Source organism: Rhinolophus sinicus, chromosome 6 (genome assembly GCF_057876585.1).
Source record: "Rhinolophus sinicus isolate RSI-liver-muscle chromosome 6, RSI-T2T, whole genome shotgun sequence".
In the NCBI taxonomy this organism is placed as follows: Eukaryota; Metazoa; Chordata; class Mammalia; order Chiroptera; family Rhinolophidae; genus Rhinolophus; species Rhinolophus sinicus.
The window spans coordinates 1,046,927-1,073,352 of record NC_142506.1 but is presented as its reverse complement, the minus strand read 5'-3'; the positions used below and the strand labels follow the sequence as shown (position 1 = coordinate 1,073,352).

General features: G+C 50.2%; 2 protein-coding genes across 2 annotated transcripts; one reads left to right on the top strand and one right to left on the bottom strand.

Annotated features, from left to right (window-relative positions):
- Nucleotides 1–8,290: 8,290 nt before the first annotated feature.
- On the bottom strand, nucleotides 8,291–11,622 carry LY6K (lymphocyte antigen 6 family member K). The gene is made up of 3 exons (XM_088799302.1): nucleotides 11,526–11,622; nucleotides 10,573–10,674; nucleotides 8,291–9,259 (listed from the first exon to the last, which is right to left on the bottom strand). The coding sequence occupies exons 1-3, from the start codon at nucleotides 11,602–11,604 to the stop codon at nucleotides 8,973–8,975; spliced, it is 468 nt and encodes a 155-aa protein (XP_088655428.1). The 5' UTR covers nucleotides 11,605–11,622; the 3' UTR covers nucleotides 8,291–8,972.
- A 4,133-nt stretch (nucleotides 11,623–15,755) lies between these two features.
- On the top strand, nucleotides 15,756–25,566 carry GML (glycosylphosphatidylinositol anchored molecule like). The gene is made up of 2 exons (XM_088798919.1): nucleotides 15,756–16,035; nucleotides 21,820–25,566. Exons 1-2 carry the CDS (start codon nucleotides 15,888–15,890, stop codon nucleotides 22,104–22,106), a joined length of 435 nt encoding a protein of 144 aa, XP_088655045.1. The 5' UTR covers nucleotides 15,756–15,887; the 3' UTR covers nucleotides 22,107–25,566.
- The last annotated feature ends 860 nt before the right edge of the window (nucleotides 25,567–26,426 follow it).

The following is a 26,426-nucleotide window of genomic DNA, read 5'->3' as shown; positions in this document are numbered from 1 at the left end:
CTGATTACCCTGACCCTGGTCACAGGCTGAGCCCTGATCCTGGTCACAGGCTGAGCCCTGACCCTGGTCACAGGCTGAGCCCTGATCCTGGTCACAGGCTGAGCCCTGACCCTGGTCACAGGCTGAGCCCTGATCCTGGTCACAGGCTGAGCCCTGATCCTGGTCACAGGCTGAGCCCTGACCCTGGTCACAGGCTGAGCCCTGCCCCTGGTCACAGGCTGAGCCCTGACCCTGGTCACAGGCTGAGCCCAAGCCCTGGCCATAGGAGACTGTTCTAGTCTTCAGTCCTATGAGAAGACTGTGGGGGAGGCGAAGAAAGCTGTTTGCTCAGGGGGTCTGTCAGAACTTTTTTTCCTCTAATAGGACAATCTGAGACACCTCACGGGGCTTAGCCAGCAGCTGGAGAGATCAGGCTGGTGGGACTCTTCAGGTGTCATGAGCAGAAAGTTTGGCGTTCTGAGAGGTTCTGGCCCGTTGCCCTAGGCCGCGCTTGCTCCCCTTTCTCACTCAGAGCCTGGCCCCTGCCCCCGGCATGCTCCCTTCCATTTCCTGTAGCAAGGAGAACACCAGCTTCTCTACACCCATCCAAGTCTCAGGGCACAAGGAGCTGCCGCTGGGCATGTCCACTGGCCCCTCCTGGGGCCTCCGTGACTCCTTCAAGAGGAGGAGCTGGGGCGGAGGAGGAGGAGGAGGAGCATTGGGATAATTTTCTGAGTCCTGGGTGGCTGGTTGCTCTAACTCCGACCTGTCTAGGCAGTAAGGAGCCAGGAAGCATGGACGCCCGTGTTCCTGAGCGTGGGCAGCTGGTATTTCCCGGGACCTAGGAGGTGGCAAACTGGATAAACCAGAGTGTCCCAGCTGTCAGCATCTTGTAAGGTGCACCTGGGACAGCTCAGCCTGCTCTCTCCTGCAGGTCGGGGCTGAGCGTGGACAGGGCCCAGCAGCCAGCTCCGCAGAGCGGCGGTACAGGAGGTGGGCCGGGACAGGCGAACAGGAGCTCACCAGCCAGAGCAGCGGCCCAGGTGAACAGGGCAGCCATCTTAAGGAACGTCTGCATAGGAGCGGCTCCCTCTCTGACAATGGCACCCCTGAGTTCTGTTTCAGCAACATGTCATGGAAATTGTGGCACACACTGGGCAGATCCTAGCCATGGAAATTTCATACTCCATTGTCTTAACACAATGCCAAGGAACTGCCAGTCACCTGCACAGCAGCTGCCCTCCAGGGCCTGCTCCCTCTAGCACCCCCTGCTGGCAAAGCAGACATGCTGGAAGCTGGGCAGAGGGAGGGCGAGCCCTGAGCCCGTAACTCCACCAGCAGCACCTTCTCTGGCAGCAGAGGGATGCACCCCTCAGGGCTCCTTCAAGCTGTGGGGAGCAGTGTGCCCTGATACCCGGCCAGCATCTCACAAAGGCCCTGCAGCCTGGGAGTGTCTCCCTCCCCTCCCTGCACTGTGCAGAGGCTCGGGGGCCCTGCTCCCTCCTGGTACCCTTCCTGGCATCTCCCCAATACCTCTTGCACGTGGAATCCTATCTGGGCACTGGTGTGAATTCACTCAAAGCCCTTCACACTTTGAGAGCCGCCCCCACCTTCAGCCCCCACCCATTCTGCCCTTTGCTGCTTCTCCTGCCACATTCCCACATCACACACACGTGCACACACACACGTTCCCACTCACATCCACTAATTCATGCTGACACACTCACATAGGCACATGTCTCACACTCACACACCCAGTGCACAATCCTGAATGCACCAGGCTTGATCCAGCCCTCTGGCTTCTGTCAAGACGTCACTCAGCAGGGCCGCTGTCTCCTGGCCTCTTGTCTGAGTATTTCTCCTTCATAAGGCCCAAGAGTGAAGGATCCGGGGAGCATTTGGTGTTTCCCACAAGACTGACAGCAGCACGGGAAGGTGGGAAGGAGGACAGCCCATGTGGGGTGCAGGTATCCTGTGGACGGGGGGTGGGGGCAGTGGCAGCGCTGTGCCAGGAAGGCTCCAGCTCTGTGGCCCACAGACCAGTTGACCCAGCTTGGTTGTATGGCCTTGTCCTTCCACAGCCTTAATCTCTGTCAGTAAGATGGGGTAACTGACAAAGATGGGGTAACCCCTCCCCAGGGCTGTCCTGAGAGTGAAAGGGGAGAATGTCTGGCAGAGCCCACGACCAAGGCACGCCTTAGAAACATGAAGATGTTGATGGTGAGTTTGGGGGCTCCCACGGCGTGGGGCTTGCTTCAAGTCATCTGACAAGACAAAAGGGTGACTGGGGACACGATACAGAGGGTCTGGGGGCCCTGTGCAGTGGGAAAAGGGACCCCAGAATGCGTCTAGGCCTCCAGGGAGCACGGCCCTGGTGGAGTAGAGTGGCTCCAGGGCCCCTGGACGCTTCCCACCAGGGCCGAGGAGAGTGGGAGGGGGATAGTGGAGGACACGGAGGGAAGGAGCTTGGCCGGGGACCAAAATGGCCTAGTGGGCACAGGCTCCTGGCCGGTCTTCCCAGCTTGGAGGGGACACAGGGGAAGGCTTTGAAGGGGAGCATCGTGTCCCCAGTGCTCCTGAGGTTCTCTACTCCCAAAGCTCTGAGCGGGAGAGCAGGTGTCCTCTCAGCCAAGGAGGGTGGCTCATGTGTGGGCACGCACCCACAGCCTCAGGGGCCCATCTCTCCACCTCTTCCTCCACCCCGTGTTGTCCTGTTTGCTCCTCCACCGGGTCCACTCTGCAGAAAGGAAGCATTTCCTGTGCCTGTGCTGCCCAGCTGGAGTCTGCGACCTGGAGGGCCAGGTGTCACTGTGGTGTAGGTGGCAGGTGGCTCTCTGTGCCTGGAGATGCCAGCTGGCCTCCTGGAGGGTGGAACACCCCACGGGCAGCACCATTTTGCCGATCTTGCTTCAGAGGTCTGGCCAGGGGGCAGGCTGGATCTTGGCCCCTCTGTCACCTGGACCCTGCAAACAGGAGCCAGGTAAGGGAGGACTGGTCAAACTAGGGACAGGGAGGTCCCCATGTACTGAAGTCATTCATTTGTTCATTCATTCCACAGACGTTTATTGCACCTCCCGCATGCTGGGGACCTAGGGTGACAAATGTGCGGGCCTGTGGCAGTGAGGGATTGGCATGTGCTTCCCACAGTCCCAGGGAGTGGAGAAGGCCTATGCAGGAAATCCCTCAGGCTCAGGACACAGGGTGCTTGGCTCCCACCCGGGCTGTGCCCTCCCGGCAGTGGGGCCTTGGGCAAGCTTCCCGCCTCACTCTCGTCATCTCTACCTCAGGGGCTCCTTGTGGCCAACCTTGGAAGGCACTTATGCAGGTCTAATAGGTGATGCCAACAGACGCCGTCAGTGCCCACCTGTACCTCAGCCTTGCCTCCTGGTGCCTGTGCCTACCTCCCAGCATGTCTTGGCCTGAATCCCATCTCCCCACCCCAGCAAGGTAGCCAGGAAAGCCAAGAAATGAATGCCCCCCTGTCCCTGAGGCCCCAATGGCAGCTGGGGTCAGGGAGTCCATAACCCCAACCCCTCGCCCAGATGGGACCAATCTTGTGAGGGGTCCACACAGGCTCTGGGAAACTCCCACAGGATGGAGCCCAGGGCCCACAGGGTAGCTGCCTGGACAAGGCCTCACCTTCCTGTCTACCGTGGAGATGCCCCTTTACCAGCAAGATGGGTTTATTTGGGAACAGCGGAGAATTGTAATTTGAGACAAGCATGCGATAGCAAAAACTACAGGGAAGTCCAGAAAACAAAGGAGAGGAACTTTATAGAGAAAAGGGAAGAAGTTGGGAGGGGTGCTTTGAACAAAAGTCCCTTGGAGGACAGCGAGAGTTCAGGGTGGTGACCCTTCTCACTGGCTGAGTTGCTGAGCAAGGAAGGAAATCTTTGCTTCTCCTGTTGGACTAGTAGTATGGCCGTGCAAGGTGCCTTTCTTCCTGCTGGTGTCTGGGACTGACCCCGGGGGGTTGTGTGTAAGGGCTCCCGATTCGGGCCTCTGGACTCCATTGTGAAAGCGGTTTCCTTTATTCATTTTCACATCTGACATTAGAAAACTCTACCAGACTTTTTGTGCCTACTGTTTGCACGGTGTGCCAATTACTAAGTAATAGACTCACCTCCACCCGCCTTCCCAAGCCAGCCAGGGGTCCCTGCCGCGGACTCTGCACCGCATTTCGGAAGAGCGGGTGCCGCCTTGCGAGGTTCTGCCGCTAGAGGCGCCAGCGCGGCTGCTGGGCTGTCCCCGCGCGCTTCCAGTTTGCTCCTCGACTTCCGCTCCGCCAGCGCCGCTGCTTCAGCTCGTGGGGCGGTCCTCTCCGCAGCTGCCGAATGGCTGTGGTTTTTCCGGTGTCGCAGACCACCTCTGTTGCCCCCAACCCCCACCTCCGAGACCCCGGCCAGAGACACCTCCTCCTCGGGGTCTGGAACCAGCCCGGGCTCTGCTCCGGCTCAGAGCCACCAGCCCGGTGGGGACACCCAGTCCTCGGAGCTTCTCAGGGTCAGAAATTCCAGCCTGTCACCTGGTAACTTCAGCTCTAGGGTGGCAGCAGCCTCATGGAGCTGTTACAGCCCCACGGCCACTCCAGTGCTTGTGGTTATAGGACCTGGGAGCCAAGAATGGTCTTTTATATATTTAAATGTTAGAGGAGGGAAAGGACCTTTCCTGAAAGTTCTATGAAAGGCGTTTTATTGTCCATTGGTAAAGTTTTCTGGAACGTACAATGCCTGTTCACTTTCCTATTTCCCTCCTGCAGAAGAACACTTGCACCTGACACCTGAACTCGTTTACCTTTCTGCCGCCACCTGCCATCGTCATGGCATCTGCCATCGTCACGGTCATTCTTCCCGCTGGTACATGACTGTCTTCAAGGCGCAATGTCATTCTTCAGTTCTCGGTAGTAAAACCCCGAGAACTCATTCTTTTCCACAGCTGATGTTCACATATATGGACTCATTTATATCCCCTTGCTTTTCCTTTCTCTGCACTTCCTGCTTATGCTTCAGATCACTTTTCTTCTACCTCCTGTATTTCTTTTAGAGTTGTCCACTAGCGATAGCTCCTCGAGATTTCGTTTCCCTGAATCTGTCTTGACCTTTTTGACTTTTGAAGCATAGTTTGTTTTGCATAAAGCCCTAGATTAGTGGTTATTTTCTTCCAGTGGTTTGACAGTGTCATTCCATTGTCATCTGTCTCTCATGCCTTATTTTTTCCTTTTGGATCTTGGTTATTAGACTTCCTGTTGCTCCTGTGACCGTTTGGCTGCTGTGAAGATTTTCTCTTTAACCTTGGTATTTGGCAGGATGACTAAGACGTACCTAGGTATGACTTTTTTCATCCTGCTTCAGTCTCTCAAGACTTTCTTAGATCAGTGGGTTGATATTATGAATCGGAATCGGATTTGGAAAATTGTTAGCTCCTAGATCTTGAAATGTTGCCCCCTCTCTTTCTCTTTCTCTTGGTGGATCCACGTTATCAGCTACTGCTGCCCACCCATCCGCCCAAAGCCGCCCAACAGAAAGCATCGTCATCATCCACATGCCCGTGGGAAGGCGAGGTTTGGCTGGGTAGCTCTGCTTCTCATGACAGGTCAGCTGGGATGGTTCCACTACATAGGGCCTCCTCCTCCTCCTCCCAGTGGGTGAGCACATCCTTCTTAGGATGACGGTAGAGGCATATGAAGGCAATCCCGACTACTCAAGCTCATGTCAAGGCTTTGTTTCTCACCTCTGCCAACGTCTCATTGCCCACAGCTAGACACATGATGGAGCCCAAAGTCAAGTTTGGGAAATAAACCCAGCCTTTGATTGGAGGGCCTGCAAAGTTATATGGCAAAAGGTGTTGATAGGGTTGGTAAAGAACCAATGTCAATGATTACCGTGTGTCCCCGAAAATAAGACCTCGCCGGACAATCAGCTCTAATGCGTCTTTTGGAGCAAAAATTAATGTAAGACCTGGTATATTATATTAATATATTAATAATACCGGGTCTTATATTAATTTTTGCTCCAAAAGACCCATTAGAGCTGATTGTCCGGTTAGGTCTTATTTTCAGGGACACACGGTAGATCTGCATACAAGTATGTTAGGCCTTGCCCCAATCCTCAGTATCCAGCTCCATTCTGTATTTTCCATTCTTTTAAAAATGGTACTATCTCCAGTCTGATGATTTCTACCTTCTGCTCTGTTTACTAAAATCCCTCTCATAGGTTGTGTCTCATCTGCTGCTAATCCAGCTTTTGGTCCTTTCATGTCCTTGAGTTTCATTTCATTAATTTCTGCTTCTTTATAATTTTCTCTTTACTGATTCCTATTTTTTTTTTTTTTTTAAGATTTTATTGGGGAAGGGGAACAGGACTTTTATTGGGGAACAGTGTGTACTTCCAGGACTTTTCCAACTCAAGTTGTTGTCCTGTCAGTCTTAGTTGTGGAGGGCGCAGCTCAGCTCCAGGTCCAGTTCCTGTTGCTAGTTGCAAGGGGCACAGCCCACCATTCGAACCCGCAACCTTGTGGTTTGAGAGCACTCGCTCCAACCAAGTGAGCCATCTGGGAGCTCAGCAGTACCTCAGCTCAGGGTGCCGTGTTCAATCTTAGTTGCAGGGGGCATAGCCCACCTCCCTTGTGGGAGTCGAAGAGTTGAACTGGCAACCTTGTAGTTGAGAGGATGCGCTCCAACCAACCGAGCCATCTGGCCACCCGGGAGCTGAGCGGCAGCTCATTGACTTCATTCTAGTTGCGGAGGGCACAGCTCGCTGGCCCATGTGGGAATCGAACCGGCAGCCCCATTGCCCAGAGTTCGCGCTCTAACCAACTGAGCCACCCGTCCGCCCCTGATTCCTATTATTCTTATTACTAATTCTATTATAAGCATTTAAATTTGGAAATGCTCATCAGTTTCCCCCTGGGTGCTGCTCTAGCTTTATCCCAAAGTTGTTTTTCATTTTTTTGTTGTTGTTGGTGGTGGTTTTCTGACTTTCGTTAACTGTTCAATTAAAAATACTTTAAAATTTCCATTATGCTGCCTTGTTTTGAGAGGAATGCCTATTCTGTGATTGTTGGGTACGGGGTACAATATACATGTATTAAATCAGTTTGTTAGTTGTGTTCAGTGTTCTTCCTATTAAACTTTCGCCTTTGGGTCTGTCCATTACTGAGAGGTTGTGTCAATACTCTACTGTTTCTGGTTTGGTCAGTCTCCCCTTGCACGTGTAACACTTTTCACTTTACGCATTTTGAAGCACTTCTATTAAATACATGTAAGTTTTCAACTGTTGAAAGTTTTTTTCCTGGTGAATTGAGCATTTAGTCATTTATGCTTTTAGGGACTTTTGCCTTAAAGTCAATTTGTCTAAAATTAGTAATGTAAGTCCACTATATTTCCTTCCATCTTTTATGATTTTTAGTGGTCTGATGTTTTGAGTGTGTCTTTTTCTGGATCGACACCAAAAAATTCCATCTGATAATCTGTCTTTGAGCTGCCAATATTTCTTCTGTGGTTGCTAAGGCATGCAGATGAATTTCTATCACCAGTTATATGTCACTTTTACTTCTATCCATTTTCACTCAATTATTGACTTTTTTTCTATACATATGTAGAAGATAAAAACTTCATTTCCATCCTGTCTAAATTCTGTATCTCCAACCTCCTTGTGAACTATACAAAAAACAGAGAACCCTTCCACTTGAATCGCCTGCCTTCTCATGCCATTTGTATTCTATTTCTGTATCTTTTCTTTAACCTCCCAAAAGAGGAATTATTATTATTGTGCTGGCTAGTCCGTGTTTCTTTTGATTGATCACGTCTTAGTTGGCTCTGGATGTTACAACGAAACCTCATAGACCGAGGGGCAGAAACACCAGAACAAGGTTTCAAGCCTCTGCTCCCTAGCACCTCCATGAGCCCTTATGTGACCCGTGGCGTCCAGCTGTCACAAGGACGGGAAACTCATGTGGTTCCTGACAGATGCTGTAAGTCCCTTCCAGTCCCAGAGTGCTGGCCAACCCTCATGGGCCCTCCCTACCCACTGTCCCCCAGGATGGACTTACGCCTCTAGTTTGAAAGGTTCCGATGTGACAGAGATGGCCTTCCTCCATGCCTCAGGGATGGCACAGAAATCACCCTCTGCCTGCCCTACCTGCCTCCTTCTGAAGCCACTGACACTCTTTCTGGAAGGTTCCCAGGCTGCCCTACACAGCAGTCACCCTGTGTCAGACCAGGTGGGGGCTGGCCAAGGGGTAAGGGCCCAAAGGAGCAGGTGAGCAGTGGGAGGGCTGCCCCCCACCAAATCCACACCAAAGGGGAGAAAGCATTTGTCTTGTGAACTTGGGTCGGCCTTTTTGGCTCTTTGCACAGCTGCATCTCAACTCACGCAGGAAAAAAAGTTGACCCCACTGCTGTCCACCAGGCCCAAGGTTCAGATGAGGACAAACGCACTGAGTCCACACACCTGCACCACTGGTGGGCGAAGTCCAAATGCTTTCAATAAATTCCTTGTCTTCTGGAATCTGGTAGGAAGAGCCATGAAGACTCCCCCATCAGTACAGGGGTGTCCTAGGCTCATGTCCCACTACCCCATTCAGTCTGTCTCCTCCACTGACCCTTGGTCCCCCAAAGGTCTGGAGCCTCTGAACATTACTACTCCCCATGGGTGGTGCACAGCTCTCCCCACCCCACATACTGCAGCCCTGGCAGATGAAGACGACTAGAAAAAAAGACCAGCTGTCAGCCATACTCAGTTACAAGGCTTGACTTCAAAGAGACACTTGTAAACAAAATTGCTCTCAGGAGCTCAGGGACTCACTCTGAATGCAAGCTGTGGGCCACAGCCACTGGGATGTGGTCCTCCCTCCAATTCCAAGGCCCCGAAAGGTCAGACCACAAGTCAATGAATGGAAAACAACTTTAATGGTGCAGCTCCCCGCCCGCCGTGGCAAGTCTGCTTCACTTGTGCGATGACCCCAGAAGGGCCAGCCTGCAGCCTGCCTGTGGCTCAGGGCAGTCTGAGGACCAGTGACGCCGAGGTGAGTGTCAGGAGCAGCATCAGCCCAGCACTGCTGCTTTGCATGTCCGCTGCTCTTCCGACCTGCCTGTACCTTCTTTCTGTGTCATTGATCTGTGGTGCATGGGTGTTGCACAGCGAGTTTCTACAGCAGCTCGCAAACAGGAAGGGCGTCGGCTTTACAAGTACGAATGACTTGAAGACATATTCACTTGGATGAATTATTGGACAATACCTTGAGCACTGCCTTGAAACATAGATGTAACGTACAAGAATTCCTAACAGGAAATACAGACAAGGAGAAAGGAATCAACGTGCACTGAATGCAGCGACACCAGCATTGTTTCTGTCTGTATCTGTCCAACCCTGACCCTTCTGGTGCCCCCTCCCCCACCCAAAGGCCCACACTGAAGAGGGGGACCTAGGGGGCAGCCATCCCCGAGGAGGAACAGCTGCTTCTGGGGGCTACATGATGTCAGCTGCCCCAGTCCTGACTGTCCAGGTGCACCCGTTTGGGAATGTGCAGGATGCTTGGGCCTCAACTTCTCCAACACAGGGCTGCTCACGGACAGACACACAGGAGCCAGGGACTTCCAGCCAGGGCCCAGGGCTGGGAGCTGGCTCGCTCAGCGAGCTGCTGCCCGGGCCCGGGTGTCAGTGCTGTGACAGTGAGCCCGCTGCACGGGCACAGCTCAGTGCCGGGGACAGGGACAGTCTTACGACTTCACCTCATCTTGTCTTCACCGTGCCAATCGTTTTCCCTTATTAAGTTATAACGTCCACGTGAGGCTACAGAAGCTTAACCCTGCACGCGGCACCCCACACATTTCCTGGAACACAGAAGGCCCCCAGAAGCAGCTGAAGAACTGAATCGGAATTCTACAGCCCTGACAATGCAAGGGGACGGGCGGGGAGCAATGCCAGGCCTTCCAGAAGCTCTCAGGTGAATGACGGATGACAGACAGGGTCCACACATATTAAAGCGTGCACATCCTTTCAGAATGCAGTTTACGCCTGTACCCCGAGTTATGTACACCACCTACAAGCTGTTCTCAGGGCAACTCCGGAAATCATGAAAACTTAATGTTTCTTGTAAAACTGAATGAAAAGAACTGTACTATTTTCTTCCTACACCCCCATATTTCATTTTGACGGACGGGTGACGTGCGCTCCCTGTATTGGCACTGTCCTTCCATGAGCTGGCTTGCCCTCAGCACCTGCTCCCACTCCTGGTCTCTCAGGAATTGGGTATTCAAATTAAAACTAAATGTCATTTACATGTTTGTTATTCTCTATGGAATAAAATGAGACATCTGAATTTCCAAAAGTTTTCTATGGACCTGCCTCTGGAACCCAGTGTCACCTTGAGATACAGTTGACCCTTAAACAACTCGGGGATCGGGGGCGCAGCACTCCCTTGCAGTGAAAACTCCACGTATAACTACAGCTAGCACCCCGCAAACACGGATCCCAGTAGTGTAGTCCCCGCTGTAAACACAGTTGGAACTGCACAGGTCAGCTGGAAAAAGTCCCCACAGAAGTGGTCCTGCACAGCTCAAACCCGTGTTGTGTGAGGGTCACCTCCACTTACTCACGATAACAGTAGCACAATATTCAGCTTCGTTGGGACAGTTGGTTGGCTCGGTGCACTTGACAGTATTGTATTCCTCGCAAACATGACACCTCAGTGGAGCTGAAAGGAGGAATAAAAGACAGTGGAGTGTTCTAGTTCTCCAGTCCTACGAAAAGGACGCCCGCCAGACTCGCCCTTCTCCAATGAGCACCGACCGGTGAGTCCCACCTTTCCCAGGCCCCAGAACCACCCCATCTAGAGCCTCGTGCAAGCATCCACAGGGCACAGGGTGTATCTCCCTCACACACCTACACCCAGACACCCGGTATGGACACACACACACGCAGATGTGCACCACTGCACCTGATAGAAACCCCATAACCTCGGGCACGCGCACGCACACCCTGGTATCTCACATTCTATTGCTTTAAGGACAGCCCCAGGGTTTCAGCGTCTGCTGCCACCCATCGCACCTGCGCCAGCTCCCTGCAGCCCCTTCGGGACCCCCCAGGCCCTGCATCCTGACTCCCACACACTAGTCTACTGTCTCCTAGGGCGGGACTCACTCCCTGAGAAGGAGCCGGTCACCCTCTACCAGGTTTCCTGTTCTCAGAGACAGACCCAGAAGGCCCCACCAGGACCCGGCCAGGCTTGCCTTTCAGCCTGACATCGCCAGGAAGGCAGGGTCATTGAGGGGACAGCAGGCTGCTGGGGAATACACCACAGTTCCAGCCACCACTACCTGCCCTTGGGGTAGGGAGCCCCAAATCAAGAGGCTGCCCCACTAGGTGTCCAGGTCAGCTGCCACGCTCCTGACACTCTCATGCTCACTGATTCCTGTGCCATGCGACTGCCCAAACCCACCTGGGGCCACGGCAGTGTCCAAACACAAAAAACCACGCCAGGCTCTGCACTGGCATTCCAGCCTGCCGCCTTCTCCCAGCCCAGGAGCCCAAGGGGCTTGGACTCACCTTGTCTTCCAGTCACGGTGACGTTTGTCTCCACCCATGGCAGGCCCATGACCAGGAGCAAAGCAAGGAGCACTGTCATTTCCAGGGGTGCCTGGCCCTGTACGTGAGAAGCAGCGCCACTCGGTCAGCTCTGGGGCTCCAGGGTTAGCCCTGGCGCTGGTGTGCCCACCACCATTCAAAGTCCTCTGCCCCCAGACACTGGGGCAGCACACCTGCTCCTCACCCACTGGCCTGAGCCGGGTGTGCCCTATTGTGTTGGGTGGCCTGTCACCACCACCAAGTCCCTCTATCCCCAAGGACCCCACCAGCCCCTAGAACTCTGTGCATTCACTCATCCATCCCCCAGCACATCTCCTTGGAAGGGTTTCCTGCCGCCCCTCCCTGAAGGCTGCACCAGCTTCCCCCCACCCCTGCCTTGCACTGCTGCTCTCCAAGGAGCCCCCACAGGACCCCCTGCCGTCCGGCACCCCCTCCCTCCCGCCCCCATCTCACTCTCCCTTTCTGCCCATCAGCCAGGTCATCTCCACAGGTCTCCTGACCTTCGTGGGCAGGACGGCAAGGGTGTGCCCGCGGCGCCTGGGGGCTGAGGCTGGCGCTCTGCTCTGGGGGCCTGCTGGCCTCACACCCCACACTCCCCAGCCCGCCCCCTTCTGGGAGGTCCGTGGGCGCCATCTGGGATGCTCCCCATTCTGAACCCCCTTCTCTACGCTGTCGGGCAGGTGGGAGGCGGGGTGGGGGCTACAGGGAGAGGCAGAGGGCCCTGGACTTGGCGGAGGCAGGGTCCTCTCGCGGAGGGCACGGACCGTCCCCAGATCCTTGCCCTAGCCTGGCAGCTGAGCCCCCACCCAGGATCCGCAGGCACCCGGCCACGCAGCCCCGTCCACGGCGCGGGCTCTTAGCGCTGAGCCTGTTCCAGGTCCCAGGCGGAGGACAGAACGGCCACCGTCCTCCTGGGTGTCCTCTCAGAGGCCCGCAGGACCGTGCGTTCCGGGTTCTTCCCGCCAGGGCCCAGCTGAGAACCAGACCCACTTCCCATCAGGCTTCGCGCACCTTCTGGAAAGTTCAGCTTCCCTCCCAGGGCGGGGCCGGCGCCACTGGCAGGAAAGTAGTTGGAGAACAGACCACGCCCGCTCCTTGGTGCCCCCCCCTTCAGGACGCCGCCTGCTGTGGGACTTCAGCTCCCAGCCCGAAAGTACCTCGAAGTCACCTGCGACGGCTGCTGTCCCGTGAACACCCTCCAGGCCCCACCAAGGCGGAAGGTTCCAGGTCTGGGCGAATCACCGGCAGGAAGTGCGGAAGGTTCCAGGTCTGGGCGAATCACCGGCAGGAAGTGTGGAAGGTTCCAGGTCTGGGCGAATCACCGGCAGGAAGTGCGGAAGGTTCCAGGTCTGGGCGAATCACCGGCAGGAAGTGCGGAAGGTTCCAGGTCTGGGCGAATCACCGGCAGGAAGTGCGGAAGGTTCCAGGTCTGGGCGAATCACCGGCAGGAAAGGCGGAAGGTTCCAGGTCTGGGCGAATCACCGGCAGGAAGTGTGGAAGGTTCCAGGTCTGGGCGAATCACCGGCAGGAAGTGCGGAAGGTTCCAGGTCTGGGCGAATCACGGTATTGCGGCGCTGAACGTTCTGTGACTGGGTGTCTCACGACGTGGGTGGAGTCGAAGGTTCCAGAAGATCTGGGAAGGTCACAGGTGGGCGGCACGGAAGGTTCCAGGGCTGTGCGCATTACCGGCAGGCGGCGTGGAAGGTTCCAGAAGGCCAGGGTGCCACGTGAGATAGGTGGGGCTGAAGGTTCCAGAAGGTCTGGGCGCTTCCCAGGCCTAGGCCCGGACCTCGGCCTCTGGTCACTGCCCGCGGGTCGCCCCCCATCAGGGGGCCCTGAGTCCCGCGGGCGCCGCCAGTGGTGCAGACGCAGCCCTGCCTGGGACCCAGCTACTCTGGGGTCCCGGGCCTGACAGACCCCACGTAGCTTCCCTGCCACTTACAGCATCTGCCATTTTGTTGGTTGTGTGTTTTTCAGGCCCCTTGAATTTGCTGTCACTTTCATAGTTTTTATGATGGAAAATTAGAGCCGTGGTGGGGGAGGGGGCTTTGTTATTCGGAAGCGTGGTCTTCGTTCCCAAACGTGAGGATTTTCTACTTTTCCTTCTGTGGCAGGTTTCTTGCCGAATTCCGCCGCAGTCCGCGAAGGGCAGCCGACTGAGTGTCACAGGTTCTTCTGGACACGAACCCTGCGTCGCTGTGTGTGTCCTGCACTCCTTTCGTCTTGACGTCCACCTTGGCTGGTGCTAACGCAGTTCTTCCCACCTGTCAGTTCTGGCACCTCTGCTTTGGGCTCTTGTGGCCCCACCTGACTTGTAAATGCATCGCACAGTGTTTCTTGTGGGGTCCGTGGTCTGTGCTGCCGAGACGGCCCGACCACGTTTCTGTCAAGCCTTGTTCCTTTCGCCTTCGTTTTGGAAGTGGACTTTCACTGCAGCACCATAGAAGTCTTGGAGACACGTTTCCTGTTACTACGGCATCGGAAGTTATTGTCCCCGTGGCTCTTGTTTCTCCCAGGGCGATGCCAAGACCGGCCATCCCTGCACTGCTGCTGCCGGAAGGGACTGCCTTTTTCCCCTCTGGCCGCTGTTGAGGTTGTCAGACATTAAAAGCTTTTCTGCAGGTCACCTGTGGTGCATCTAAAGGCTCTTCCTTGTGTGCTTTCCACTTGGGACCCGCTGCACTGGACTTCTTAGGTTGTTGGCCGATGCCCCTTGTTCATCTTGGACAAGCTCTCTGTGTCCCCTTCTCTCTTCAGAGACTTGCCCTGTCCGTTTCTGTATCCTGTCCTCAGAGGACTCTGGGTACGTGGGTGCTAAATGACTGACTCCGTCGGAGAGTCCCCGCTTTCCAGTACTGTGCATTCCCTTCCTGAGCTCTCCCTGGCTGTCAGTCTAGATATTTCTATGGTCCTGTCCTCACCTTTTCTATCGTTTCTTTTTGCTCAGTGTGGTTGGCTGTGAATCTCATCTAACGAGCTCTTACTTTCAGACATTGTGTTTTTCAGGTCCAGAATATCTATTTGGTTCTGTTTGTGGCTGTCATTTCTCTGTTGAGCATTTTCATCCTTTTGAAAGTCAGTTTTGTAATCTTTCTTTTTGATAGTCTCATTCTAATGAGTTTAAAGCACTTGGTATGCCGACGTCAACCTTTGGGTGAGTTGGAGATTGACTTCCGCGTCAGCTTTCTTGATTAGCAGTTCCCTAGTGCTGCCTCTTATGTGTCCTGGGGTTTTTATGGAGAATCTGGCATTGTGTATCAACGCAATGTGTTGTTGGTGGATGGTCGCATGTTCCCATGTAAGTCACACGAGGAGACATCTCAGCGGACGTCAGTAAAGGCATTTGATGGGAATTGGGCAGCATCTTCTCTGGGTATTTGCAGTACAAAGTGTTCAGGGTGGCTTGTGTGGCCTACAGGAGGAAGGGGGCCTCAGTGCATTTGATCAGGTCACTGGATCCCTGGGAGACTGGCCATGGAGCAAGTGTGAAATGAGAGAAGGAACGAGAGACAATGATTTGGGCAAGACGAAGGCATGGGAATGGCGAAGACTTTGAGTGGGGGAAGGCCTACCACCCCAGTCCCTGCCCGGAGAGGGAGGGATGGGCAGGTGGGGAAGGTAGCCGAAGGACACTGCTGGTGGATGCTGGGAGGCCAGAAGGCCAGTGCGAAGAGCCATCGTGCTGACATGCGCCCTGCATCTCCTCACCCACAGGGTCAAGCTCCGGCACAAAATGATGCTCCTCCATGCCTTGCTCCTAGCCATGGGGTTGACACTGGTGGAAACCATGCAATCTGGGCGAGTCTGTAAGTATCATTGCTCTCACTGTCTGGACTGGATGGGAATTCCCTGAGCCATCAGGAGTGGTTGGGACAGTCGGAGTGGAATTTCCACCATCTTAGCCAGCTGAGAGCTCTATGGGCAGTTAAATTGTTGGGCAGAGGGTGGGTGTGGAGAGTGTCCCTGAGGAAGGGGAGTGTCAGGAGGGAGGAGGATTGTCTCCAAAGCAGCAGATCTGGAGACCTGCTGGGGAGTCTAGCTGTGGTGCTTCTCCAGCTGGGACAGACAGGAGTGGCTGAGGACAGACATCTGGAAGGGTGCCAGCCTCTTATGACTATCAGGCCATCTTGGACAGGGGGCCCAGTCTGCAGAGCACAGGGCTCCCACCCATGGCCGCCTTAGGGGCGCTCCCCAGGGCCTGTCTCTGGAACAGACAAAGCTCCTGCTGTGCTTGGTTTAGCCCCAACTTCTCAGAGCCCAGCGAGGGCTGAGCTATGGGGGTGTAAGGAACTCCTTGGAGGCTGGGCGGAGGGTGGAAAGTGCATGTGTTTTAGGAGCCTCACACTGCTGTCTTTTCTCTCAGGGACCTACAATCTGAAATGCTATGATTGCTCGACCATAAACGACTACAATTGTAAAAATGTTCGGGAATGTGACTATGAAGTTAGGCGCTGTCTGACGGTTTCCATTCGTAAGTACCTGCTTGTCTTTCTCGCAACTTGTGAATTAGTCACCCACCTGGGCGGTTTCAGGGGGTGGGGCCAATCTGTTTTGTTCTCTGCTCCCATCCATGGCCTTTGGCTTGCGCTGTCCCCATCCTGACAGCATGTTGTCAGGCTCTGGACTTAGCCCAGGAAGAGCAGTGTCACCGCACTGTAGAACCAAAAGCTCTGAGGTGGGCTCTCAGCTTTCGCCTCTCCTGCGGTGTGTCCCGGGGGTGGGAGCATTGCCACGCCTCAAGGCCTCCACCCCTTGTCAGGCCCTGGTCATGTGTGCAGACGCCCCAGTGTAGCCTGGGTGATTCCTTGCTGCCCATTGACGCTGGTTGTCTGGGGACAGCTTCCAGCGAATCAGACCCAAAATGTGGATGCAATTGCCTCTTCAGGACAGTGCCAATCACACACAGATGCCAAGACCAAGTGTGGGATCAGGGCAGAGCCTGACGTTCCAAGATGCTTCTGGCTCTTGCTCAGAGGCACTCACACTCTGAGATAGGTGTCCCTCTCCCCAGGACCGTATCCTGAAGCACATGTACTGCCAGAGGCCAGTGAGTCCTAATTAATCAAGGACGGTCTGGCAGGGAGCCTGGTCTGGGGCTTGCTCAGGGTCTGTCTGCGCAGTGTCTGTGAGTTCTTTGCCCTTCCACATGCCATTCGTTCCGTGTGCAAAGCCCCTGCAGAACAACCTTTTGATGGTCCCCTCTCCCTTGTACGAACTGCCGTTTTTCTGTAGGTATCTGCTGATGTGGGACCCCGGCAGAAGCTGAGGATGTGTGCTTTGTTCCTGCAATACACACCTGTTTTTGTGCATGTGTCAGACTTGTCAACATCCAGTGTTGGGACTAGACCAGCACTTCTGGTTCTTAGAATGATTGTAAGACAGCCCTCAGCAGTAACCATCAGGAGGCTTGAACAATGAGGCTTATGACTTACAAGTCCTGGAACTTCCCAGGCAGGCCTGAGGCACAGTGAGGTCCCCGTGCTAGAGAGAGAGCTTGCAAGCATGGGCTTGGGGTTCTGCTCTTATTGGGGTTGAGGGAGTGTGGGGAATCTCTGGTTTTGAGGGCTCATTCTTGGGAAATTTAAAATGTAAGAATAGAAATTCTGCCATTTGGAACAACATGGATGGATCTTGAGATTATCATGCTAAGCAAAATTGGTCAGATGCAAAAAGTCAAGACCCATATGATTTCACTCGTGTGAGATATAAAACCGAAAGCAACAAATGAACAAATAAACAAAAACTCATAGACACAGACAACAGTATAGTGGTTACCAGAGGGAAAGGGGGGTGGGGGCAGGTAGAAAAGCACAAAGGGAGTCAAATATATGGTGATGGAAGCAGATTTGACTTTGGGTGGTGGGAACACACAATGCAATGTACAGGTGATGTATTACAGAATTGTACATGTGAAACTTACATAATTTTATTAACCAGTGTCATCCCAATGAATTTAATAAAATGAAAACAACCTGGAATTTAAAGGGAGTGGAGAGATAAAACAAGAGACCCAAATCTCAGCATGGAAACCAAGCAAGATCTCTGAAAGAAGGAGCCTGGGACCGAGGAAAGGGGTGACTTTATCTAGTTTGTCACTGACCTTCTGTTTATTGGAGATCACTCCCTTTGAAGTGGATCCTTGCCAAACAAAGCTAAGTCAGCAACTTGCATTACAAAAAGGAACAACACTTGTCAGGGCTGCACTGCAGTGCCTTTGGGAGACCACAGTTGGGATTATGGCTCCTGAAGGGAGCTGGGAATTGTGTTCCCCAGAATCTCATCCCTGTAGAGCTCTGGGTTCTACTTGACCCAGAGAGAACATGTGTGAGATTTACAAGGAGGACGTGAAGCAGAGACCATTACTCTTGAAGGTTGCGTGTGGTGTTTTGACACAGTCATAGTGGCTTTACACAGTGATGGACACCAGGGGACCCCCACCTGTCCTCATTCTTAGCCTGCCTTAGTCCATGCCATCATCTCCGTTGCTGGGCCTTTCAACCCAAAGCAGATCTTAAAACCCCAGCAGCTGCTTGGCTGCTGGTCTGCATAGGTGACGTGCTCCAGGACACACATCAGACCTGTGTGCAGGAGTCTCCTCTGCATGGGCCAGAACAAAGGACAGCGGTGCATGGCTTTGATATTTTCCTGCAAAGTTTGGCTCTTCCACCCTGCCTCTGCTTCAGTGGCCCTGGTTGTAGAGTACCCCTCTCATCCTCAGCCCCCTGACAACTTCCATTTCTCCACTCCTACAGCCATGGAAGCTGAGTACTTGGATTTAATAAGTATCCCCCTAGAGCTTCAGGGTTCGGTTTCCTGAATGACCCTGATGGATATGGAAATGGACACCAAATTAGTTTTGTGGGGTCAGGGTCAGGGGATTTGGATGGAAAAGAGGCTAGTGTGTCCATATGAGGGATAATGTGGTGATAACATTTGTTTGTTCTCACCATTTGGAATGGCAGTCCCCTAGTTAGTTGTGATGTCACACAAAAGTTTTGACGCTGTTACCATTAGGAGTAACTGAGTAAAGGAGACACAGGATCTTCCTATGTTTCCTGCAACTACATTTGAATATGCAGTTATCTCTAAGTTAAATGTTTAACGGAAAGAAAATTTAAAACTAACATATCATTAATTATATAAATTATTGCTACACTTAGGAACCCAAAACTTTGGGGGAAAACAAAAAATAATAGTATCTGTTTACCAGAGACATGCTTGAAAATAAAATACAGACAATGGTATACAATTTAAACACTGACCCAAAGAAGCTCTTCTATGTACACTGGGGCAAAGTAAATAGTAAGACAAGACCATTACTCATGAAGAGTAACATTTTTTGGAGATGAAAGGATAAAACTACCAGGAAGATACCACTATCTCAATCCATAGCTTGTAGATAAGAGATCAAGGAGAGAAAACTTATTACAGCTACAGATCAGAGGTCGACAAACTTTTCCTGTGAAGAACCAGATACTATAGTAAATGTTTTCAGCTTTGTAAGCCATCTAGTCTCTGTCGCAAGTGCCCAACGCTGCCTGTATGGAGATGGAAGCAGCTGCAGAGAAGAAGGAAACATGCTCATCCCTGTGTTCCAACAAAGCTTTATTTGTAGACACAGATAGTGGACTGGGTTTGTCCCATGGGCTGTTGTTTGCCCACCTCTGCTATAGAAGGTCGGAGCAACGCCACTAACAAGCTACGAATAATCACCATATATCAGAGCAGAGCCTGAAATAACCAAATCCACATTTTCTGCAAGGTTGCATATGACATTTACAGTCGTGAACTCATGCCATGACAACACACATCCACAAATTTCAGGTGATTGAAATTATGTAGAATTCCTTCTCTATCGCAGTAAAATTGAGAAATCATACTCGGACGTGAACTAGGAAATCTCTAACCATTTAGTATTATGCAGAGAATTTCTAAATAACCAGTTTCACAAAACAGAAGACACAACAGACATTAGGAAACATTACATCTGAATGATGAAGATACAACATGTCAAAAATGAATGGAAACCAGCTGACGGAGTACTTACAGCAAAATGTAGAACATTACAAGCACTGAGTATAAGAGAAAAGGGTGAAAAAGATCTAACTTTCCATTCAAGAAGATAGAAGAAGAATCGAAAATCCACCCAAAGACAAAGAAGCAGCTATAAAGAGGATCGCAGAAATCCTTGAAATAGAAAACAAATGAACAACAGATAAAACCCACAAAATGACTAGTTGGTTCTTTGGAAGGATTCATAGCATTGGTAAAACAGAATAAGAGAAATTAAAAACAGAAATCTAAAATTCACATTTCCAATATCAGAGATGGAAAGGGAGGCATCAATCCGATCTTATCAAGAAAATAAGAGGCTATTTATTATGAATAGTCTTCCTGTGAGAAATTTGAGATTGCTGATGAAATGAAGAATAACTTGAAAAACAGAACTTAACCACACCTGGCTCACAAAGAGACTGGAAACCGAAGTGTCCTGAATTCTTTCTGAAAATCCTACACCCAGAGGTTGCTTCCCGAGCACATTCCTCATAGCGTTAGGGGGGGAATCCCCCCCATCTCACATATGGTCCTGCAGATAATAAACAAGGAGGAGTCACACCCCAGTATCGCGTGATGACAGCTGACCCAGCACAGACGCAGGGAGAATGGAAGCTCACACACGGTCCTTTCTAGTGACTGGAGATGCAGAAACACTAAGCAAACCTTAAACAATAAAATCCTAATGTGTATAAGCTATACCACATCCAACGCAATGCAGTGTCCTGGATGAGATCCTGGAACAGGAAAAGAACGTGAAGGGAAAAAAATGAGTGAAATCTGAATAAAATGTGGAGTTGAGTTAAGAAGAATTTGTCAGTGTTCATTCATTCCTTGGGACAAATGCACTTCGTAATGTAAGTAGTGAGAGCCAAGAGGGACGGGCTGTGAAGGCTGTGCGAGCTGTTTCATTCATTGTTTTTGCAACTTTTCTCAAAACCTGAAACTTGTAAAATGAAAAGTTCATCTTCACACACACGCGTGCACACACACACATCCACAGATCATAAGCACTACCTCACGGATCTCAACAAAGAATTGCAGTGTAGTTTACAGTTTGAACCCCCACTGATTCAATTCCCCATGTTCACGAAGAAAATGGGGCGCATCATCTAATCATGATCAAAGATGCTGAAATGTTTAAATGGTGTAGTTTTTACAGATTTTATTTTCAATTTCTTTGTTGTTGGTGCATAAAAATGCAACTGATTTCTGAATACTGATCTTGTATCCAGGGCCTTTGCTAAGTTCACTTATTATTTCCAAAGTGTGCTGTCTTGGTGAATAACAGCAGTTTAATTCCTGTCTTTCCAGTCACCATGTATTTCAGTGCTTCCTCCGGCCTCACTGAAGCAGCCAGGAACTCTACTTCTATAGAGGTGGTGATGGCAGCGTCTCACCCCATTTTCTCCTCAAGGGAAAACCTTTCCAACATTAAACTATCATAGGCTCCATGAGATCAAATTTCCTTTCTGATTCTATTTCCGGACAGTTTTCCTTTAACTTAGGAAAGGGTGTAGGATTTCATTTTCATAAAGTTCAAAAATAGGCAAAACTAACGTATAGGGTTAGAGTGCAGACACGTCTTATCCTTGGCCTCGATGCTTGTTGTACCTGAATGGAGGACCAGAACAGAGACTTCGGAGCGTTCGTCCAGTTCTGTTACTTGAGCTGGATACTGGTACATAGCTAGGCACACCTCATGAAAATCCATTCAAGCTGTCAACTTACAGTCTGCTTCTGTGTAGAGCGTGGGACTTCCTAAACTCTTTCCTTGGAAAATAAGAAAGAAGCAAGTGACTGGAATTTAGTCATGAGTTCCTTCTGGGGTTGGGAAGCAGCCCCAGAGCCATGAGTGGTTAACTGTCCTGGGAAGGTCCAGGGGGAAGTCATTGTGTGGGCACTGTGAGGCCATGAGGGGAACACAATTTGGGAATGGAGCCCAGGACTTCCTAAGGAGGCTTCAGAGGGAACCATGGTCAGGTAGCATTGGTGGACAGAGGCCACCAGGCTAGCTGGCCTGGGAAGGTCACCACAGTAGTTGTGGGATCCTGCTTGGGGTGGTGCATCAAGTCTGAACTGGGGAGTAGGTTAGCATTAAGGTGCGTCAGCATTTATGTGTTAGGCCAGGAGCTGCGGACTCCGGGCTGAGCGGCAGAAAACCTGAAATCAATCATTTTCATCTCTACTTCCTTTTCAGGTTTGAACCCCCGCGAACTACTCATTTACAAGAACTGTACAAACAACTGTACGTTTCTGTATCCGTCCGAAGTGCCTCCTGAAGCCCCTAAAATCGTGAAAACTAATAATTTCTATTGGGTTCTTTGTTGTAATAACATGATTTGCAATGATGGAGGGCCTAGTCTGGAGAGGGACATTTTGTCCGATACAGTAATTGAGGAGGAGCTAGAAGGAACTGTGCACTTGGGGGAGTCAACGTTTCTGCTGAGCTTCGCCTCCGTCCTTGTCAGCAATACACTGACATGAGAAGCCCTCTTATCATTGCCCCCCACCCCCCACTTCCTCAGAGCAAGTTCACACTCCTTTGCTCTCTTGTGAGCCAGAGACACTGACCCCCAGGGCTCCCGTTGGTGAGTTACCCATTGGCGTCTTATTTCAAGTGAGAAATAAAGAGCATTATTGTTTGGCTGCTGCACACTCAGAGATTTCTTTGTGGTGTCAGATCCGATCTGGTTCTTCCCCTTTAGCCTTCCTCTCACACGTAGATGAAAAACATCTTGCCACTTTAGCATCAGAGATTGAGGATTTTAATCAAATGCAAATCAGTTACAGGGACAGTCTACGTACGTACATACGTGTCAGCTGAAAGAGAGGTCCCAGCTATGCTCAGACCACAGGTACCTGGGGCCACCTCAGACTCCATCCTTCCAGATCTCGGGTTGGGACGACGGTGGCAGTGACTCTTATTGGCAGTGAGGAGGCACGGGCATACTCTGGGCCAGACACTGTCCAGCGCCCTGTGTGGTCACTCCGACAGGCTCGGCCAGAGCAGGAGTCGTCTAGAAATGTTGCCTGGCTTCATAGAAGCAATGGAATGTTTCCCCAGAACTGGCCCCTGTGAGGGAGGCCCCAAAGCAGCTGTAAGGCCTTGACATTGCAGGGAGGGTCCGTGCTGCTTCTGTGCTTCTCATTGTATCTGTGTCCGGAATCGGGAAATGCTTGAAGAGGACAGAAAACCAAGACTCCCTTTTGCCCTCTTCCTCCTCCATTTTCTTTAAATCAAGACCTCATTTTAAATCACTGAGCTAAAACTCACATAAAATTCATCATTTAAAAGGGTGTAGTTCAGTGTTTCTAGTACACGCGCAACATGCAACCATCACCACTAATTCCAGAACACTTTACACCCCAAAAGGAAACCCCACATCACAGAAGCAGTTACTCCCCTTTCATGCTGTCCACGGGCCTGGCCGATCACTAGTCTGCTTTTGGTCTCTGTGGCGTTTCCTCTGCTGGGTCTCTTGGGCAGAGTTCTTCAGACGAACAACCATAGGAGCTCTGAGAGTATGTAGTGAGAAGGCAGGGAAGAAGAGAGGGTTGAGCGGAGAGACATAATCCCAAGCAGCACAAATGGAAAGGTCTCCTATGGAGACTCGACAGAGTAAAACTGAAGGACACAGAAAACCAAGAAACGATCCAAAAGCAGCCTAAAATTCAATAGGCTCACATACCGGGGATGGCAGTTCGACTCAGAGGCAAGCTTGCAGGGTGTACAACACAAGCCAGATGACAGTGGACTATGTGTGAGTTCACGCTTAGTGCTGTGACAAAGACCCAAAGGTGTATGTGGCTCCACCATGAAAGAAGCTCATTCCTCACATGACACGTAAAGTGAGAATATTCTTTCCTATTTTTACTGCTATAGGAAACTACTTGCCCAGCTTTATTGAGATACAATTGTCATGTAACCCTGCAAGTTCAAGTCTACACATGTTGACTTGATACACTTCCATAATGCAAAATGAATTCCACCACAGCATTCGCCAACAGCTTGAATGAACCCTTTACGTAATTTCTTGTTCGTGGTGAGAACATTTACTATCTACTGTCTTAGTGACTTTCAAGTATGCAACTAGAGTCCCAATGCTGTGATTCCCAAAATGTGCTCTTCTTCTCACTCGAAGTTGTGCCCTCTGACCAGCATCTCCCATTTCCCACCCCTTAGCCCCGGCGATCGCCAACCGCTCCCTGTCTCTCTGAGTTTAGCTTTCCTTGGGTTCCACATGTAAGTGACAGAACACAGTATTTGTCTTTCTTGGCTGAGTCATTTCAGTTTGCATAATGCCCTCAAGGTCTTGTGTGTGTGTGTGTGTGTGTGTGTGTGTGTGTGTGTGTGTGTACAATTAAGTTCATGAACTCATCCTAGAAAAAGTGCTACATACCTCATTGCTGAATATCACTCTGGTCACCTTCAAAACACTCCCCTTGGGAAGCTATGCACTGATGCCAGCACCGAGTCCACACTTCAAAGCAATTTTGGAACTCTTTCTGGAATGGCCATCAGAGCTGTCATCGTATTACCCTTGGTGTCCTGAATGTCATCAAAATGTCTTCCTTTCAATATTTCCTTTATCTTTGGGTAAAGAAAGAAGTCATTGGGGGCCAGATCAGGTGAGCAGGGAGGATGTTCCAATACAGTTATTTGTTTATTGGCTCAAAATTCCCTCACGGACAGTGTCCTGTGAGCTGGTGCATTGTCGTGGTGCAAGAGCCATGAATTGTTGGTGAAAAGTTCAGGTCATCTAACTTTTTTATGCGGCTTTTCCAGCACTTCCAAATAGTAAACTTGGTGAACTGTTTGTCCCGTTGGTAGAAATTCATAATGAATAATCCCTCTGATATCAAAAAATGTTTGCAACGTCGTTGCCACAAGTTCGCAAACTTCATTGTCCAACCTCGTATATACCGGGGGTGCTAAAATAGGTACACACATTTTAAGAAAAGAAAAAAAACTGTATTAAAATTACACTGATGGTAACCCTTCTAAGCACCTCTTGTAATTGCAGAAGTCAAACATGACTTGTATTCAGCTTTTATTATTGGTATATGTTGAGTATTACAATTTTAACACAGTTTTCCTTTCTTAAAATCTGTATACCTTTTTTTGGCACCATATATCTGTCTATATCTAAATGCATATGTATAGATACCACATCTTTATCTTCTTTATCCATTCATCTGTATAGGGACAATTAGGTGGTTTCCATATCTTGCCTATTGCGAATAATGCTGCAATGCTGGGGTGCAGGCATTGTTTCAGCATTCTTTACATTTCCTTGGATAAATACCCAGATGTGGGATTTCTAGATCATGTAGTAGCTGTATTTGAACTTTTTTGAGGACATCCCATACTGCTTTATGTAGTGGTTGCACCATTTTCCATTCCCAGCAATGGTGCACGGGGTTCCCTTTTCTCCCATCCTAGCCAGCACTTGCTATCTCTTGTCTCTTTGATGACGGTCATTCTAACAGACTTGAGGTGATATCTCAATGTGATTTTGGTTTACATTTCCCTAATGAGTAGACATTGAACACCTTTTCATGTAACTGTTGGCCATTGTCTATCTTCTTTGAAAAAATGTCTCCTCAAGTCCTTTGCCCATTTTTTTTTTTTTTTGGCTATTGAGTTGTATGAGTTATTTATATAATTTTGATATTAACCCCTTATTAGACATGTGGTTTGAAAATATTTTCTTCCATTTCATAGATTGCCTTTTCATTTTGTTGACTATTTCTTTTGCTGTGCAGAAGCCTTTTCATTTTATTTAATCCCACCTATTTATTTTGATTTTTGTTGCTTTTGCTAAAGTGAGAATTTCTAATGTGCAAGTAGCTCTCCTCCCCCTAGAAAATTCAATGCATGGTGTCCACGCTCTCCAGGTCAAGCTGGTGGAAGGGGAAAGGATGTACGGGACCACACATGGGATGTTTTCCTGGACCAGGACCAGAAAAGACATATGACATTTGCCCTCCTCCCATTGTCTAATAAAACTCGGACATATGATTCTGCAGACTGCGAAGCAGGCTGAGAAGTGTAGTCTATTTATGTGTCCAGGAAACAGAGGCCAGGTGATTGATGGGCAGCTAACATTGTCTGCCACATCTAACATCTTCAAAGGTAAAATAAAAGTGCTGCCTAACTGGAAACAAACACTCTGAGGTTAAAAGAAAGAAATCTCCAGACCGTAATTCTGAGAGTGATGTCTACCAACAGAACCTTATCCACAGGTATTTATAAGAATGACCTCTAGGAAGCATAGAGTTTATCTACTAGGAGACTTTTCAATATAGAAAAGAATAGTGAGCAAAGAAAATGGTAAACATGCAAGTAAATGGAAGCAAATGTTAATTGTATCTACTTATTGGTGTTAAACAAAATAGAATTTGAATTAAAAAGAGCACTAAAGTTTCTGCCTTTTTTTGTGGAGAAGTTATTGAATAACTTTATATTTAAGTTACAAAGCTCCCTTTACATTGTCTAAGATGATGACTAAATTGGTAAAAATGGAGTATATATCTTCTAAAATGGGAAAGAAAGGAAAATGGTATTTAAAAATGGAGAACTTGGGAAACAATTAAAACAGAATATAAAGTATAAATAATCATTATACATCAGTTGTACAATAAATGTAGATACTAAATTTAAGAGTTAAAAGACAAAGATGGTCAGACTGGATAAAGCACAACACAATATGGATAAAACACAACACAATACAACAACACAATATGGCCATACGATATTTAAGGGAATAACGTCTACAAACAGTAGTATAAATGGAGCCACTT